The sequence below is a fragment of the Suricata suricatta genome, chromosome 16 (assembly GCF_006229205.1).
Source record: "Suricata suricatta isolate VVHF042 chromosome 16, meerkat_22Aug2017_6uvM2_HiC, whole genome shotgun sequence".
NCBI classification, from domain to species: domain Eukaryota; kingdom Metazoa; phylum Chordata; class Mammalia; order Carnivora; family Herpestidae; genus Suricata; species Suricata suricatta.
The window spans coordinates 2095571-2111329 of NC_043715.1; the positions used below are offsets into that span (position 1 = coordinate 2095571).

The following is a 15759-nucleotide window of genomic DNA, read 5'->3' on the forward strand; positions in this document are numbered from 1 at the left end:
CGGTCAGGAGGCCTGGGTGTGTGCAGACGCCACGTGTGCGTGTCCCGACGGCGCCCCACGCCCAGCCTGATGCAGTGGAGACGGCTGCTCACCTGGCAGGTTCACGTGCAGAACGGCGGTCGTGGACCAAATCGCCGGAGTTCGGGCGGTCGTTTCGCTGAAATGGAAGCAGAATGTCTGCTCATCGGTTGCATACGCGTTTATCACCTGGCCCCGCTCCACCGATGCATATCTGATCGTGTGTCGTGCCCTCGCAGGCCACCCCGGGCTCCTCCGTCCCCTGCGCAGCTTACAGGCCCCGCCCAGGCCATCCGCTAACTCCCGCCCGCACGCGGCCCTACGAGAGCGCTTCCTGGTTGCTCACGACGCGGCCTCCCCGCCCAGCGAGCTCATAAAGTGGACTTGGCTGCCCGCAGCCGTGTCTGCGGCGGCCTCGGGCGCGGGGCCTGAACGCGATAATGCGCCAAATGGCTGATGTGGGTGGTGAGAGTCCTCGAGCTCTGCGCCAGTTCTCTTCCAGCCACACTGGGCGGACTTCCCCTGTTGCCTCTGTTGGGTCCTCAGCCCTGCCGTGCCCCTCCTGCCCGCCCCGAGCTTGCCTGGGGCTCTCTGCTCGTGAGGCCGGGGGGTTGGATGGCCACGGCATCCTTCCATGCGTCCCTGCTGTGGGACCCTGCGCCCCACCCCTGCCCCCGTGGTGCTTCCTCAGCGGGCAAGCCGTCCGGATTTCTCAGGCTGGGTTGGCTCTGTTTCAGGCTCCAAGGTGCCTGTCCACCCAGCTTCCTGCACTTATTCCAGCCAGAACTTCTCTCCTGTGGGATGAGTTTGCCAGGGTCTGTTTCTGCCACCGGACAGACTTCCAGGAGGGCGGGGTAGGGTCTGCTTCTGCTGCCCAGCGTGCAGCACCGGTGTCATGCGTGTTTCCGCTGCAGGAGCGTGGCCTTGCTGGGGGGGGGCGGCAAGTGGGCAGGTGTGCCGGGAGTCAGCGCACGGACTGGCCCGAGGCTTCGGAGGCGTCCTCAGGAGCGCACTGTGGCCACGTCCTCTGTGGGTCAGATGTCGGGAACAGATAACATGTGCCCGGGATGCAGTGCCTCATCTGGGAGCCCTGATTGGCCACCGGAAACTTCCACATGTAACTGGGAAGGGAACCGGAGCCAGAGCTGGTCAGACGGGGCAACACGTGCTTCCTTTGGGCTCAGACGTGGGTGCGGGGCTGGTTCGGACGGGCAGGCCGTCAGCTAACCTGGGGAGAGACGGTGCTCATGCATTGCTGTGGTTGTGAGAATTGCTGCAGGTTGGTGAGGGAAAAATACCTGGCCGTTGTTCTGGAAATTTGAGATGCACATAAAATCTGGCCCTGCATCCAACTTGGAGGAATCAAATTGCCAGACGGAGAGCGGCAGGGTGTGTGGGCCCTGGAGAAGGGCTCTGCCATGGGGCGCGGAGGGCACAGCATCTGGAAGCCCTGGAAGCTTCGTCAGTGGGTGGCCGCAGGTGGGTTAGGGCGTGTCCGAGATCCCAGGGGACGGCTCTGCTGATCCGACGGGGGCGGCGCACCTGGGCCCCGAGTCATCGAGTCAGGTGGCAAGACGTTGAGGAGCTTTGGAAACAAGAAGCAGTGGGCGGGTCTGAACGGCGGGGGGCAAGTGTGTGGGGGAGTCAGGGAAACAGATAAAAATATTGCTAGTTGGGGAAGAGACAAACACTTCCTCTTATAAGAAGAAAGGAGAATCACCCAACTTACAGAAAAAAGTTATTGTTGATCACAGTCATTTGACTGAGACTCTGGAGGGGAAGGATTCACTGGGCACGAAGAGAATCGGATTCGGTGCGGCTCCCGTGCGTCCGTCCGACCAGCGGACCCCGGGCTGCCCTCCCCCTGCTCAGCCCCCGCGGGGGCCTACTGATCCTGGGCCCTCCCTGGCCGCGTCCAGGACCCGCCGGCCGCTGTTCGGACACGACTCCCTTTGCGCCACGTCGTCCATTCCTGGGCCTGGGGTTGTCCGTCTGTGAGTCCCCTTCCCATGCTGGGGAGTGGTTCCTTTACTTTTTGTTTGTTTGCGGTGGCGGCTGTTTTTCGTCCTGTGGCTCCAGCGGGGCCCTGGAACTCGGGGGAGGGGGACGGAGCTCAAGGAGGCCGGGCTGCCGCACCGCCTGCCAGGACGGGCTGGTTTTCATCCTCACAGCCCGAGATTCCTAAAATGGAGAAACGGCAGAGCCCCCGGGGCCGCCCAGGTCTGGCTCCAGCTTGCGTCCGGCGGGGAGGGGCGTGCGGGTTGGATTTCGTCCTGCCCTGGGTGCCCGTCTGCAGGGCATTGCGTGTGAGCATACTCGATGCACCGCTGTTGATTATGGCGAAAACGAGAGAGAAGGTGTGGAGAGGCCTGGATGCGGTTCCGGCCGGCAGGGCGCACGGGGTCCTGGCAGGGGCAGTGGTCCAAGCCAGTTGTGCTACAGCTGGTGTGAGCCCCGGAACGCCCCCCCGCAGGCCTCGCGGGCCCCCTGCGAGCCTGGAGCCCCCTTCCCGAGGGGCCCGCCTCTGGCCCCCAGCGATTGCGGGTGTCTGAGGCTCTGTGCTGCCGTGACCGTGGGGCCCCAGCGACACCAGGTACTTGGGAGAGGCGTGTGGGTCAGGAGAAGAAGGCCATCCATTTGTGTCTGATTTATATTTCTTTGTCTTTTGCAATTTTCCCTTCTTTATTACCAAAACACTGAGAACACGGAACATTCTGGAAAGGAAAAGAGTTCTCAGCAATCTTACCACCAAAGCAGCATCGGCGAGGCAGGGTTAGGAGTTTTGCTGTATTTCCTCCCAGACCCTGTGTGAGTGTCAGAGTACTTTACACAACTAAAATAATTTTTTTAATGTTTATTCTTGAGAGAGAGAGAGAGAGTGAGCATGCATGGGGGAGGGGCAGAGAGAGGGAGACACAGAGTCTGAAGCAGCTCTAGGCTTCAAGCTGTCAGCACAGAGCCCGATGCGGGGCTTGAACCCATGAACCTGAGCTGAAGTTGGAATGGTTAAGTGACTGAGCCCCGCAGGTGCCCCAATTTTACACAAATTTGCACACATTCTATACTGTAAGCACTGTCTCTTCATCTTCCCACAGAAGAGACACGTGCGGCGTGGTCCCGGGGTGGGGGGACCAGGCGGAGGAGGGGGAGGGACTTCCAGACCCCAGGGCTGAGTAGTGCTTCTCGCTGAGGGCACGGCCTGGGTGGGTCGGCTCCTCCCTGCCCGGCATCACACAAGCCCCAGAGCCCAGCGGTTGGTTATGATCCCATTTTACAGACAGGAAAGCTGTGCTGCGCCAGGCCAGGCAGCACCCCCTGTGGGTGGGAGAACGGGGTGTCTGGCCCTGTGGCCCGTGCGCCTGCTCAGTGGCTGCACCGGGCACGTTCTGTTCTCTCGTGGGGTCGGGGGGCTGCGGCTGTTCCGGGCTCTGTTGGGGAGGGCAGCCCCGGGAGACCTTCCAGGCCAGGCCCGCACCTGGTGCCCACGCGGCAGAGCCACCAGTGCTCGCCTCCTCCGCCTCCAGCCCTGCCCGTGGCCCCTGCCCCTAAGTCATTCCGGTGGGGACGCGGGAGCTTGTGGCCTCGCCTCCCCGAGGCGGCCCCCCGGGTCGGCCACGCAGCCGCAGCCCAGCGACCGTGAGGCCCCCTCTGATCGGGACGCGGGCCGGGCCGGGCGAACGTGCAGGTGAGCGTCGGCTCCGACGGTTAGCACCTGATTATGGTCGGTGCCAGCGGGGTCACTTTTCAGTGCCCACCTTCGGTCAGGAAGTGCCCCAGAACCATCTGCGGCTCAGTCTAGAAAATCACCCCGAGGAAGGGTGGGGACAGGTGGACGGGCGTCCATGCCAAGGCCTGAATGTCAACCGACTCTTTTCGGGGAGCACATCTTTTCTGCCCTCCCAGCCCCTGGGCGTGGAGAGTGGCTGCCCCTGTCCGGGCTGGGGGGGCGCGCAGGAGACAGGCTGTGGTTCGCACTGCTGGGCCCCCCAAGTCCCCTTCCTCGGGACGTCAGGCACGGGACGCGCTCCCCATGCTGGAGACCAGACGGCTCACGGGCCCACGCACACAGAAGCCGGCGGCAGCGTCGTATTCTTGGTGTCCTCTGTGCATGGTGCTCGAGACCCCGGGACCCCCATCAGAACCTCCCTCAGAGGAGCCAAGGGCCGGACCCTGGGTTTGTCCATCTCGGTGGTGTCCCCGCAGCTGAGGAGGAGCTGGATGGTGTGGAGGGTGTGGCGGGGGGTGTGGTGGGGGGGGCCTTCATGGTCACTGTGGCCGAGGCCACAGATTCCAGCTCCCGGCGAGCACGCCGGGGGCCGGCCGGGCCCTCTCCCCTCTGTCTCCCTCACCAGGGACAGGGTCCGTCCTTCAGCTGAGGCTGGTGGTGAGGCCCTGGGGAGGCAGGAGGCTGCCTAGGCCGCCACCCCTTGGAGTCCACACCCCGGGGCGTCTCCCCTCCGGCCCCTGCGCCAGGTTTGCGGACTCACGGGCGGGCTCTGCGGGCAGCGCCAGGAATCTCCCGCTGGTCCCGGTTGGCAGGCTGACTCCACTGTGCCCCGGCTCTAGCCAACTGCGAACGGAAAGCAGGATTTGGGTTTATTTATGGCGATCCCGTCACTGCACTCAGTGCGATGGGAGGTTGTTGTAAAAATAAGAAATAAATGGCAACACGGTTAAGTCTGCCTGGCCCCGAACGGGCTGCCGAGATGGCTGCGCATTGGTGGGATTTTTGTTTTGTTTTGAATTTTTCTGCTTTCTGAAAATCCTGTCCCAGGAAATACCAAATGGGAAGAGAGCAGGCCAAGAAAATGCCTTCTGTCGCTTCAGCAGTGAGACTCGAGGTTGCAGAGGAAGCCGAGGAAAGCGGGGAGTCCCCATCTCGGCCCTGCCCCCACCTCCGTTTGCCGGGTCCTGACAGGGCGCGTGGGCACGCCACGTGAGGGTCCCTCCTGGGGCTCCGGCGAACGTGTGCGGTCCCGAGCGCTCCGTCACAGGGCCGCACAGAAGGGTCTCACTGTGCTGAAAACCACAGCGGTGAACTGTCAGAGCGGCTGTCGGAGAAACAGGGCTGTCCCCGCGGGCAGGGACGTGGAGGGCCAGCAGGGGCTGGAGCGTGGCTCTGGGGCGGGCGAGGAAGACACGGGCGCACACACGTGGTGCTGGCGTGCACACTCGGTTTATATTGGGAAAGAACGGCACACAGGGGCCCCTGGGGGCTCAGTCGGTTAAGCCTCCAACTTTGGCTCAGGTCATGATCTCACAGTTGTGGGTTCGAGCCCTGTGTTGGGCTCTGTGCTGACAGCTCAGAGCCTGGAGCCTGCTTCTGATTCTGTGTCTCCCTCTCTGCCCCTCCCCTGCTCGCGCTGTCTCTCTCTCTCTCTCTCTCTCTCTCTCAAAAATAAACAAAAACTTTTTAAAAAGAAAGGCATGGCCTTGGGGCGTGTGCACTAGCCCAGTGAGCAGGCCTACATCTTCGTCTTGGATTTAGGAGAGTGATGTTGGGGGACGGGCTGGTTCTGGGTTATGGAACGTTTGCTGTGCCCACTCTGAGCTGGGGATCCGACAGGACCTGCGCTCCCTCCTGCGCGTGTTCCTGCTGACACGTGCGGGCTGACCCGCGTCCTCCCGCCGCGCACAGGCCCCGTGTGAGCACGGACCCACCGCAGCCTTTGCTTCTGGGACCCAGAGATAATTAGGCTCCCTTGTTTCCTGGGGGTTCAGGAGAAGCGAGCTGGGGGCCCGGCCACGTCCCCTGGGCACAGCGTGTTCTCAGGTCCCCACGGAGTGGCCCACCGCCCTGGCCGCTCGCCTCACCGCTGTGGTGCGTGTTTCGGGAGAGGCCGGAAGCCTGGCTTTGCGCTGGCCTCCTTCTAAACTACACCCTCCAGGCCCCCAGTTCCAAAGTCAAGGGCCCCTGAGGGTATTTGCAAAGAACCGACATGTTGTCACGTATGCATGCGCTTCACTTATTTGCTGTAATTCTTTCTTAGATTTCTCTTCCGCCAGGTGGGCGCTCAGATTCCTGGGAGCTGATGGCATTCTTTTCCCGCCCCGGGTTGCTCTCCGGAACCCCTGTGGCCCAGGGAGTTCCCGTCGCCGGCTTCCCTTCTGGCGCTCCCAGCTTCGGTGTTAGACGAGATGAGAAAGTACTGATTTGTGATTCGCTCCGCAGAACGTGAGCACCAGGCGTGCTGGATGCCCAAGGCAGCGGAAGCCGGGCACCGGGAACGCGGGGTCTCTTCGGGGACCGCTGCTGCCCGCCGGACAGTTCCAGATATACTAGAAGCAGGTGGCTACTATGCTGCCCGCGTTCGTTCTTCTCGCCGAAATTTCCCTGACTTTTCTTTTTCCCTTTCATTTTATTAGGTTAATAAAACTTGGGGCCTGGGCATTTTGCCGCCCCAGGAGGGCCGTGGGCCCCGCGTCCGATTCACCAGGTGCCTAATGAGCGGCCCCGGAGGTCCCGGCCCATCCATTCCGGAAGCTCTCTCTGCCTTGTAAAGGTGAGGCCCACGGGCCGCGCTGGGTATTTTGTCTGTTGGTTCCCAAGTTCTCTGCCGGCCCGACTGTCACTTCTGGGGTTTACATGAGGCCGCGGCACCACAGGTGGCCGCCCTCTGCGGGGGCCCTTCCTCTGCCTGCCCGTCACACACACCCCACTCTCTGTGCCATAAAACAACGTTTCTGTAATAAAACGGAGTAGAAATGTGTCGATGCTAGCATTCTAGAACATTCCAGCACCAACGCTGTGGGACTTGTTTACATTAAGGAGAGAAGCTCCGTAAGAGGCAGTGTGGAAAAAGGCCTCTAGTAGGAAGGTGCAGTCTGGGCTTTCAATAAATGACACAAAGAAGGTGTGTGTGTGCGCGAGCGTGCGCGTGTGCGTGTGTGCGTGTGTGTGTGCGTGTGTGCACGCGGCCCGCACGCTGTTTTTACACACGTGTTCCTGTTGCCCCTGGTTTATTGTTTGCATTTCAGAGAAAGACCAGCAGAAGAGTGAATGGACGCTGTCTGTGTTCTAGCCCAGGGTCTGGGCTCTGTTCTCTTCTAGAACATTCTTCCTCTTCCTCCCCCGGCAGGCTCTCTCGCCTTCGCCAGCCTGTCCGGACGCTGCCGGCTCCGGGCCTGGGGCCGTGTCCGCCCCTCATGGTGGCAGAGCTGGGATCCGAGTGCTGGAGCTCGGGGACAGGTCAGCCTGGCCACCTGGGGAATGGAGAGCCTGCCGTGGGAGGCGCCACGGGGTGGCCCCGGGGCCGTGGAGGCTGTGGCCAGAGGGCCCCGAGCGTGCTCCCTGCATGGCCTTGTTGGGGGTTTGCACTTAGCGCCCAGCTCCCTGTGTCCCGCGTGAGCTTCCGGTAAACGCACAGCCTCTAATTAACTGCACGCTCACTAATAAATTGCTCCCTATGACTGTGACTCCCTTCCCCCATTCCAGCCGCTCACCTTGAGCCCAGAAGAGGCAGGAGGCGAGGGGAGGTTGTGCTTGCCGGGCGCGCAGTCCAAGGGGAGGCAGAGACGCCGTCTCGGACCACCGCTGGCGACGCCCTCTGCGTGCTGCCGCCCACCTGGCCCGACGCCAGCGGACCAGCCTCATCCGCACTGCCGGCTGGACGTGGGGACTCCTTGTAACACCTGGTACGTGGGCTGAGGCGAGGAGGTCTGTCCCTCTTCCACAGTCTCACCGAGGAGGGGTCTGGAGGGTCTCCAAGGTCAAGGGGAGCCTCCACGGGGACGGGCATCACCAGCACCTCCATTCTCTGACTCAGGGAAGACACTGTTCTATGGCTCTCGGCAGTGAGCACAGTGTGTCCACATGTCCCAGAACGTGGGCCCCGGCTCTGTGTAATGCCCCCGTTCCTGGTGGCCACGTGTCAGTGGCTCAGAGTCCACACAGAGGCCACAGGCGGCCATTCTGATGGGGCTTTGAGGGAGTGGGCCTGGCTCACGCCTGCCCCTTACTGCCTCTCAAGCTGGCCCTTCTCAGTTTCCCTCTGCCCATCGAGGGGCCTGGGGCCGGGCCCTGGGGCAGGGTCTCCCCTGAGCAGTGCGCCCCCCCCCCCCCCCCCCCCGCCGCGACCCCCGGGTGCCCGATGAGCTGACATCCACCTGGAGGGGGTTTGTTCTGTTTCGTTTGTCCTACTTGACACCCTGGAATGCAGTGGCCGTTTGTCTGTCTGCTGAAGGATTTCCCGTTACCCCGAGTGCTTGAAGGGGGGCCCCGGGCCCGGTGCACCGAGGGAGCGTGTGTCCTCATCACGGGTTTAGTCCTGTCTTAGCTGCCCCGGGCGCTGCCCCGGGCGCCCCCTCTCCGCGCCGAGCCCCCCCCAGCGGCGCCCCGCCCCCTCGGCCAGCCCACCTCCAGCTCCTCCGAGTGAAAGCACCGTTCAGGCCTGGGCCATCTGTTTGTTTAAACTCCCCCCCCCCCGCCCCCCGTGCGAGTCCATGTTAAATGCAACAGAGTGGAGAAAAATGTCATTCTCTGTCGGCCTCTGATCAAAGAGAGGACTTAAAAAAATTCAGGATGGATTTCTGAAGGCCAGTGTTGTCCACATTCCTTGTGTTTCCAGGCTGCAGTGTTTAGTTGATTTGGGGGAAAAACATCTTTCCCCCCTTTGATCCTGGGGGGAAAACACTCCCACAAACACTGCGAGACGGGGCCCTGTCTGTAGTCTCCCGGCCCGGCGGGCGCGTGGACGGCGCTGGCTTCTCATGTACCAGCAACACGGGAGAATTTGGAACACGACTTTCCTGGTCTTGCGGGGATTCAGGGTGAGGTCCCCGTGGTCTGGGGCGACCTGGGACCCCGGATGCCCGCCGCGTGCCCAAAACCCCCGGCCCGGCTCGCCCCGCCGCCGCCTCCTCCGCCCCAGCCTTTAAGCGTACGTTTCTCCCTCGCTCCTTCAGCCGAGGAGCAAATGCAAATAAAAAGCACTTAAAATGGTTAACATTTCCTGTCACCGAAGGCGTTCGTTAGGGTGGGGGTCGCTGAGTTTTGAGTGTATTTTCACAGGAAAGCTCATTTCAGATCTGCGGCAGGAACTAGGACAACTCACACGGCGGGCCTCGGGTTTGCCGGGAGCCCGAGCCCCGAGCCAGCCGCTGACCCCGCCTGTCCTCGGGGCACAGGGGAGCCAGCAAACCCCCAGCCGCCCATGAGGCCAGCGGGGGTCCAGCTCCGGTCACAGGAAAAAATAAGATAGGCTCTTTCCCACCCCCCCCTCGCCTTTACTCATTTTCTCTTCCTTTATTGGAGAAACCCCCTTCCCGCAAATTTGGTGATTTGTCTTGTTGTGTTTCCTCTATTGATTGTTTAGCTAGTGATTTTGCCAACTTCCTGGATGTTCATTTCTGGTTCTGCACAAAAGAGCCACATTTCCTTTTGGATCCGGGATCAGGAGACAGACAGCAGCAGATCCGGGAAACAGTGAGTATCCCCGGTCTTCCTCCCGCGTCTCTCCGTCGGTCCGTCCGTCCGTCCTGCCTCCGCTTTCTCACTCCACCAGCTCGCGGCCCCACGGGGAGGGGTGTGCTCGCCAACTGCGTGACTGCAGGTTTCATTCCGAGGCTCCGAAAGATGGCGAAAGTAAACAGAAGTAGACTGGCTTATTTCAGGGCGAACTGTGAGTCCCCGCTGAATTCACCTAATAAAACGAATTTAAAATTTTTCATTTTCTCATTTCGTTCCAGCAGAAAGTGAGCTTGCCTTTATAATGTCCAGATCTTTCAAACTCTGAGTGAGAAATTAAGTTACAAAATGTAAATACTTGGGTATACGCGCACGCGTGTGTGTGTGTGTGTGTGTGTGTGTGTGAGTGTGTGTGTATGAAATGAATATATATATATATATATGAAATGAAGTAATCCCTGACGGCAATGCACTAGCAAGCCTGACTTTAGGCTCCTAGGACACTTAAAATTTTTTTTATGATGTTCAGTAAAGAAAAATAAGGTTCAGTAAAAACGTTTCTCTTTAAAAATGGGTGCTTTGTGATAATATATTTAATGGTAATTTTCATTTAACGTAAGTTGCTTATTTTTTAAAAATGTTCTGAACATCTTTGTGAAATACTGGGAGGGTTGTAAACAAATGCTAATATTCGAGGCCACAGTTGACCTCTTTCCACGAAAACGATTCCAGGGAGTGTGGGCAACTTTGAGAGGACGCGGTCCTCTGATGAAAAGAGTACTCTGCGTTTAATTACCAAGAAAAAGCAATTAATGCTCAAATTTCAAGGCCAATCCAGCAATCAGTTCGGAGCAGAGAGGAGAAAAAGAAGCCGGTTAATTGCCTAAGAGAATCCAGAAATTGACATCATTCCAATGGATAATCGGAATGTGATTATAGTTATAAGAAAAGTTACCTAAACTTCAAAAATGGTAGTTGTTTTGCTTAAGCGCCTGGAAAGGGGATTCAGAATAATATTTGGGTTTTTCTAGTTTTGTGCCCTCGAGTCCGGGAAGCCTTGTCAGTTAACGAACCCCAGGGCGGCGTGAGCCTGGGCGTGTGTGTGCATGTGTGTGTGCGCCCCTTCGCCCCCAGCCCGGGGGGGGGGGTTTGGGGAGCAGGTGGGTGCCGGCCGCTGGGAGAGTAAGCCTTCGCCCCAGGAATTTGTAGCTCATCTAAAACTCTTAGAAATTAAACACAGCCACGCTCTCTCTTCCCCCTCCTGTTTGGGGGTTCCAGGGAGGGCAAAGGGCTAGAGTGTTTCCAAAATTGCTGCCGACCAGAGGTGCGTGGAGGGCTGTGGCCACTTGCGTGTGTGACCCCTGGAGGGCCCGACCTCGCCCTCGGGGCTGTGAAGCTGCGGCGCAGGGCGACTGGAACCCAGTCCTGACGCTTTCTAACCGGATCGATCGCGGGGCGGGAACCTCGTTCTCCGGACGCAGGCTCCCGGCCTCCCAGCAGATGGCGCTGTGACTTCTGCACTGGCCCGTGCCGGTGGGGGCGGGGAGGGCGCTGAGATCCAGCCCGGAATCCCATCAGGTCCCCCCATCAGGTCCCCCTTTCCCTCCCTGCGGGGTGCGTCCAGTCAGCGATAAACGTGAGAAATAAAGAGGTTTTGAGGCCTCGCTTGAAACGCGTCAAGCTGTCAAAGTATCTGAAGAATTTAAGCCAAATGGTAATTAGCAAACGTGTCTCCCTCCTGAAATGGTCCATGACGGCGCCCAGCTAGTGCTCAAGGAAACGTTTCCCGGAGATGTTCAAGATAAAAATGGAAGAAGCTTAGCAGCCATTTCGAGATCGGATCTGTGGCCTGTTTATGTTTTAGGGGGAAAAGACGCCCTTATGACACTCCTGTAATACTCACAGATGCACGTGCCACAGCGCTGCGTGGACTTAGATGCGGACAAATGGCCAAGTGGGACCAGGCGTGTCCCGAGAGCGAGCGGACCGGAGTCTCACCTTCTCAGAGGGGCTCCTTCTGAGATGCGCCCGGGACCTTGGGGCCGATCCCTCGGCACCTGCTGAAGGGCCAGCGCTCCTGGGTGAGCAGCACCTTCCTCTTCTTCCACTGGGAAAAACGTCCACTTGATTTCAAAAGTCAACAAATATTTTTCTGTCCCCGTCTCTTGCTGGGAGAATCCCAAGACATGAGGAGCACACCCTTCAACAGGCTTCATGTTAAAATTAAAATTGAGGGGCGCCTGGGGGACTCCGTCGGTTGAGCATCAACTTCGGCTCAGGTCATGATCTCACGGTTCGTGGGTTCGAGCCCCGCGTCGGGCTCTGTGCTGACAGCTCGGAGGCTGGAATCTGCTTTGGACTCTGTGTGTCCCTCTCTCTCTGCTCCTCCCTGATCATGCTGTCTCTCAAAAATAAATAAAAATATTAAAAAAAATTAAAACGGAAACAATTTTGGATAATTTCAATATTTTGGTTCTTCACGGAACAACAGGATTCCTTAATTTGTTTTAGGTAATAATTTGCCACATTGGTTTTTTTTTTATTAAAAAAAATACCAACAGAGTACCAACAGAAAGGTTTATTTCTTCTAAAAATGATGTTATCATTTGTTTTTGGGGAAACTAGATGGTAAGGGAATTAATTTGACTCCAAATGTGAAATAATATTTAAGGCCATAGACAGATCTGTGTACGCATAACCTAGCCGGATGCCTTCACTGTCTTAGTAGTGATGAATCAGGTAGTGCTCTTTAAAGAGTTGATCAGATGACGTGCTGTTTTTTTTTTAACCTGTATGTATTTACAAACTGCAAGTTACCCACTCTCGCGAGTCTGTGTGTTAACAGGATGGTCGTATGGGAAGCCCAGCTGTTTAAATAAATTCTGTTCTGCTTTAAAGATTTTGCCCTTTGGGGGGAAAGTCATTTAAGTATTGAGTGGCAGTGACCAGCTAACAATAGTTAAAATGAAAATAAATCTTCCTGAAACGTAGTTCTAATTTTCTTGAACAAGATACTAACCCATAAAAAATAAACATTGTTTATTGAGCCACTTTTGTATCAAGTGAGCCTTTGTAAATTGATACGGAGAAAATATGAACTTGTGTGATCCAAATACTTTGGTCTGTCAGCAGAACAGAGAGCGAGCTATTTGATATGTAGAAACCGAGGAGGAAAACGTTCGGGATTCTGGAAGAGAGATCTTCTCAGGTTCATGCACACCCAGGGAGGCGATCGCATTAGAATTAACACAAAAATCTTTGTGTCACTTGGCACCTTGGCTTAAGGGATAATTTAATGACACCGGCTATTCATGCTGACTTACGTTTCTGCTCCGGCCAGCCGCCTCACGACCTTGTTTATTTCCAGAAATCACATTCGTGACAGTTCTAACAGGCCGTTCGACAGGGAACATTTTCTCGTTTAGCTGAAAATATTTCAGGTTTCAAACACCCAGAGGAGAAGCACTTTCAGACTTCATGTATATGAATAAATTTGTTTGGGGCAAGACTTTTGTGGAAAATGAACTCAGCCAGGCTGTTTGCCCGCTTTCAGCCTAAAATACTTTTCTGTTTTCATTTGCCGCCCGGGCTGCTGGGACCTGAGTCGGAGCAGAAGGGATCGCGTCTTTCTTCCGGGCTCTTGCTGTTTTGATTTCTACTCCTTAAATACTTTATTTATAATTTATTCTCTCCTGTTTTATTTTAGCAAAAGGGTGGAAAGTGGCCCGGGTGCCACCTTTGCCTGTGGGTTTACGGAGTCACAGAGGCCGGGTTGCCGCGTGTGGGGGGCCGCACAAACCCCTGGCCCGCAGGGAGGCGCGCCATTGCAGCGTCTGAGTTCTGTTGGTAAACCGCCCCCTTCTTGTTTTCTGAGAAAGTCACGTCTGCTCTCTGCCAGCAGAGATGGGGAGGCGTATTTCCTTCCCTCGTAACAGCTGAACGCGGTCAGAGCGCTTACTTAGGGTTGTGTGTTAGTTAGAAGGTAAAAGCAAAGAGAAAAAAGGTCCCCGAACAAGCCAGAAGGTGCACTGAGCATCTGGCCGTGGACCATGGATGGACAGAGCCCCCGGGGGGGGGGGCAGAGCCCCCGGACACAACGCGTTTGCCGCCTCCTCCCTCCCTCCCGTTAGATGTCTGAGGAGGAGAGGAGGCGTCGGGGGGCTCCGTTCAGGCCTCAGCGAGCATGTTTAAGCTGCAGGTCAGGAGAGAGAAGGCTCAGATCCTTTGTGCAAACAAGTGCCAGGAACTCAAATCCCTGCCCGTCTCTCAGAAATGCGCTTGCCCGGCGTCTCTGAGCTGTCTGGAGAAGCGAGCCTTGGACACCACCTTACTCGGTGGCCTTGCCGTGGCCGCCTCCGCGGTGTCCAGGGCCCGACAGTCCACGCCGACCCTCCCCTGGGGAGGGTCTGGGCACGCAGGTGCGGTCAGGCTGGTCGGCGCGGGGACGGGGCCGAAGCTGGCGGATCGGCGGCCTCACGGCCCCGGCGGATGCGGCCACAGACCCGGCCCGGACGGGGGCTCCGTCACAGCGGCTCACTGACCCCGGCGCCCCGCCTTTTTCGGGCCCTAATCCTGGCCACTCAGTCATTTAGCAAATTCCTGTGCTTCGGTTTGCCAGCTGGCTGTCTCCCCTGCCTAGAACCTAAGCACTGGGACTATCGCAGACTTAGGACAGGGGTGGGCGTTAATCCAGAGGTGGCCACGTGCCAGGCGCACGGCCTGGGACAGCTGGGTGCTGCCCGCCAGGGTAGGGACTGCCATGACCCTCACCTGGCCGTCGGGGAAACCGGGTCCTGGGGAGGCCGGGCGGGACCCTCGGGGAATCGCGGCTGCTGTGGGCTCACACCCAGGCCAGGGCGGCCCAGACCCCGCGTTGTCTTGGCCGGGCCTGAGGGCTGTGCTAGGTCCCCGTTTGTCAGTGAGGCGTGAGGCCTGGAGCAGGAGATTGGGGCGCACGTGGGCTCTGCCCTCACCCGCTGCCGGCCCGTGGGGTTTCCTCAGACCACCTGAGCCCCTGGGCCCTCCTGTGTAAGATGGGGTAATCCTCCTTTTCCAGGCTGTGAGGACTTGAGACTGAATGCAAAGGCTGGGCCCTAGAACGTGCTGGGCGAAGGGCCCCGTCACAGCCGTCCCTGCCAGTCCCTGGAGCCCCGAGATGGATGGGCAGCAGGGCTGCCTGGCATCATGTCTTGGCCGCCCGCCAGCCGGGCGCCCTGGTGAGTCTCTTGAACTTGCTGGGTCTTGGTTTTCTCTCCCGTTCCTGCTTCAAAGGCGCACAGAAGGGGGGGAGTGTGGCCCTCGGTCTTCCTTGCGGCCCTCTGGTGCCAGGGCCTTGTGGTGGGAGGCGCCGCCCCCAGACCCACGGTGTCGCCACCACCTGGGGGTTGGTCAGAAATGCAGAGTCTCGGGTCCCACCCCGACCTCCCAAATCAGACCCTGGCTGCTGACTCACGGCCTCAGGTGCCCTCAGGTCCCTCCCTCTTCCAGCTCCTGCCCGTCCCCTGCCCTGAGAGGCTGCCCTGCACAGGGTCCCGCGTCCCTGCTCTTGGCTGGTCCGACTGCGAGGTGCTGGGAGGAGGCGGGAGGGGGGAGGCGGGAGGAGCCGCGGTGCATTCGGCCTACGGTGCTGCCTGCAGGGACAGGCCCTCGCCGCCCTGGCTCCTCCGTCCTGCAGTCCAGGGATGCTGGCGGCTCCCTGCGCCTGCTGGTCCCCCGGCCCCGCTCTGGTGGCTCCTGCCCGTTCCAGTCCCCGCAGCAGCCGGGTCTGGGTGTGGCAGTCACTGGGCCGTATGTGCTCAGCGAAGTGTCTGTTTTTCTCGGTTGGATCTAGGACCAACCACAAGGGGTAGGGGCTTGAGGTCAGGAGGTTCGGTCAGGGGTTGCAACCCTCCGGCTGGCTGGCGAGTGCCGGGGCGCTGGGCAGGTCAGCCCTCCTCCGCGCCCCCGGGGAGGGGCCCGCGCAGTGAGGCCCCGCCCCCGCCCCGCCCCCTCACCTGCAGCAGGTGGGGTGCATACGGGGCCTCGGGCCTGCGCCCGTGCCCCTCCCTGTGCGCAGGCCCTTGGCTGAGGATCTGCAGCTCCTTCTTCCAGAACGCAGGATCCGGGTTTTGCCGTCAGACTTGCTCCGGGCAGTGAGGTGCCAGCCAGCGTCACACGGGGACAAGCTTGGAGACACGGTTCCCGTTTCCGCCAGCATGTTCCCACCGCCGCCGCCAGCCTGAGACGCGGCCCAGCCGGCCTGGGGGCGGACGAGGGACCCGCAGGGCCTGGCCGCCCCGTTCAGCGCCGCCAGCTCCTAGACGGTAAGTCAGCCTGGCCAGTGCCCGGGCCGCCCC

At 59.1% G+C, this 15759-nt stretch overlaps 1 protein-coding gene across 1 annotated transcript; it reads left to right on the top strand.

Moving 5' to 3' along the window:
* The first annotated feature begins 458 nt into the window (after nucleotides 1–458).
* LOC115280933 lies at nucleotides 459–9615 on the top strand. The gene is made up of 9 exons (XM_029926110.1): nucleotides 459–483; nucleotides 2492–2611; nucleotides 3569–3703; nucleotides 4222–4326; nucleotides 7098–7207; nucleotides 7454–7653; nucleotides 9029–9209; nucleotides 9333–9442; nucleotides 9522–9615. The coding sequence occupies exons 1-9, from the start codon at nucleotides 459–461 to the stop codon at nucleotides 9613–9615; spliced, it is 1080 nt and encodes a 359-aa protein (XP_029781970.1).
* Nucleotides 9616–15759: the final 6144 nt, after the last annotated feature.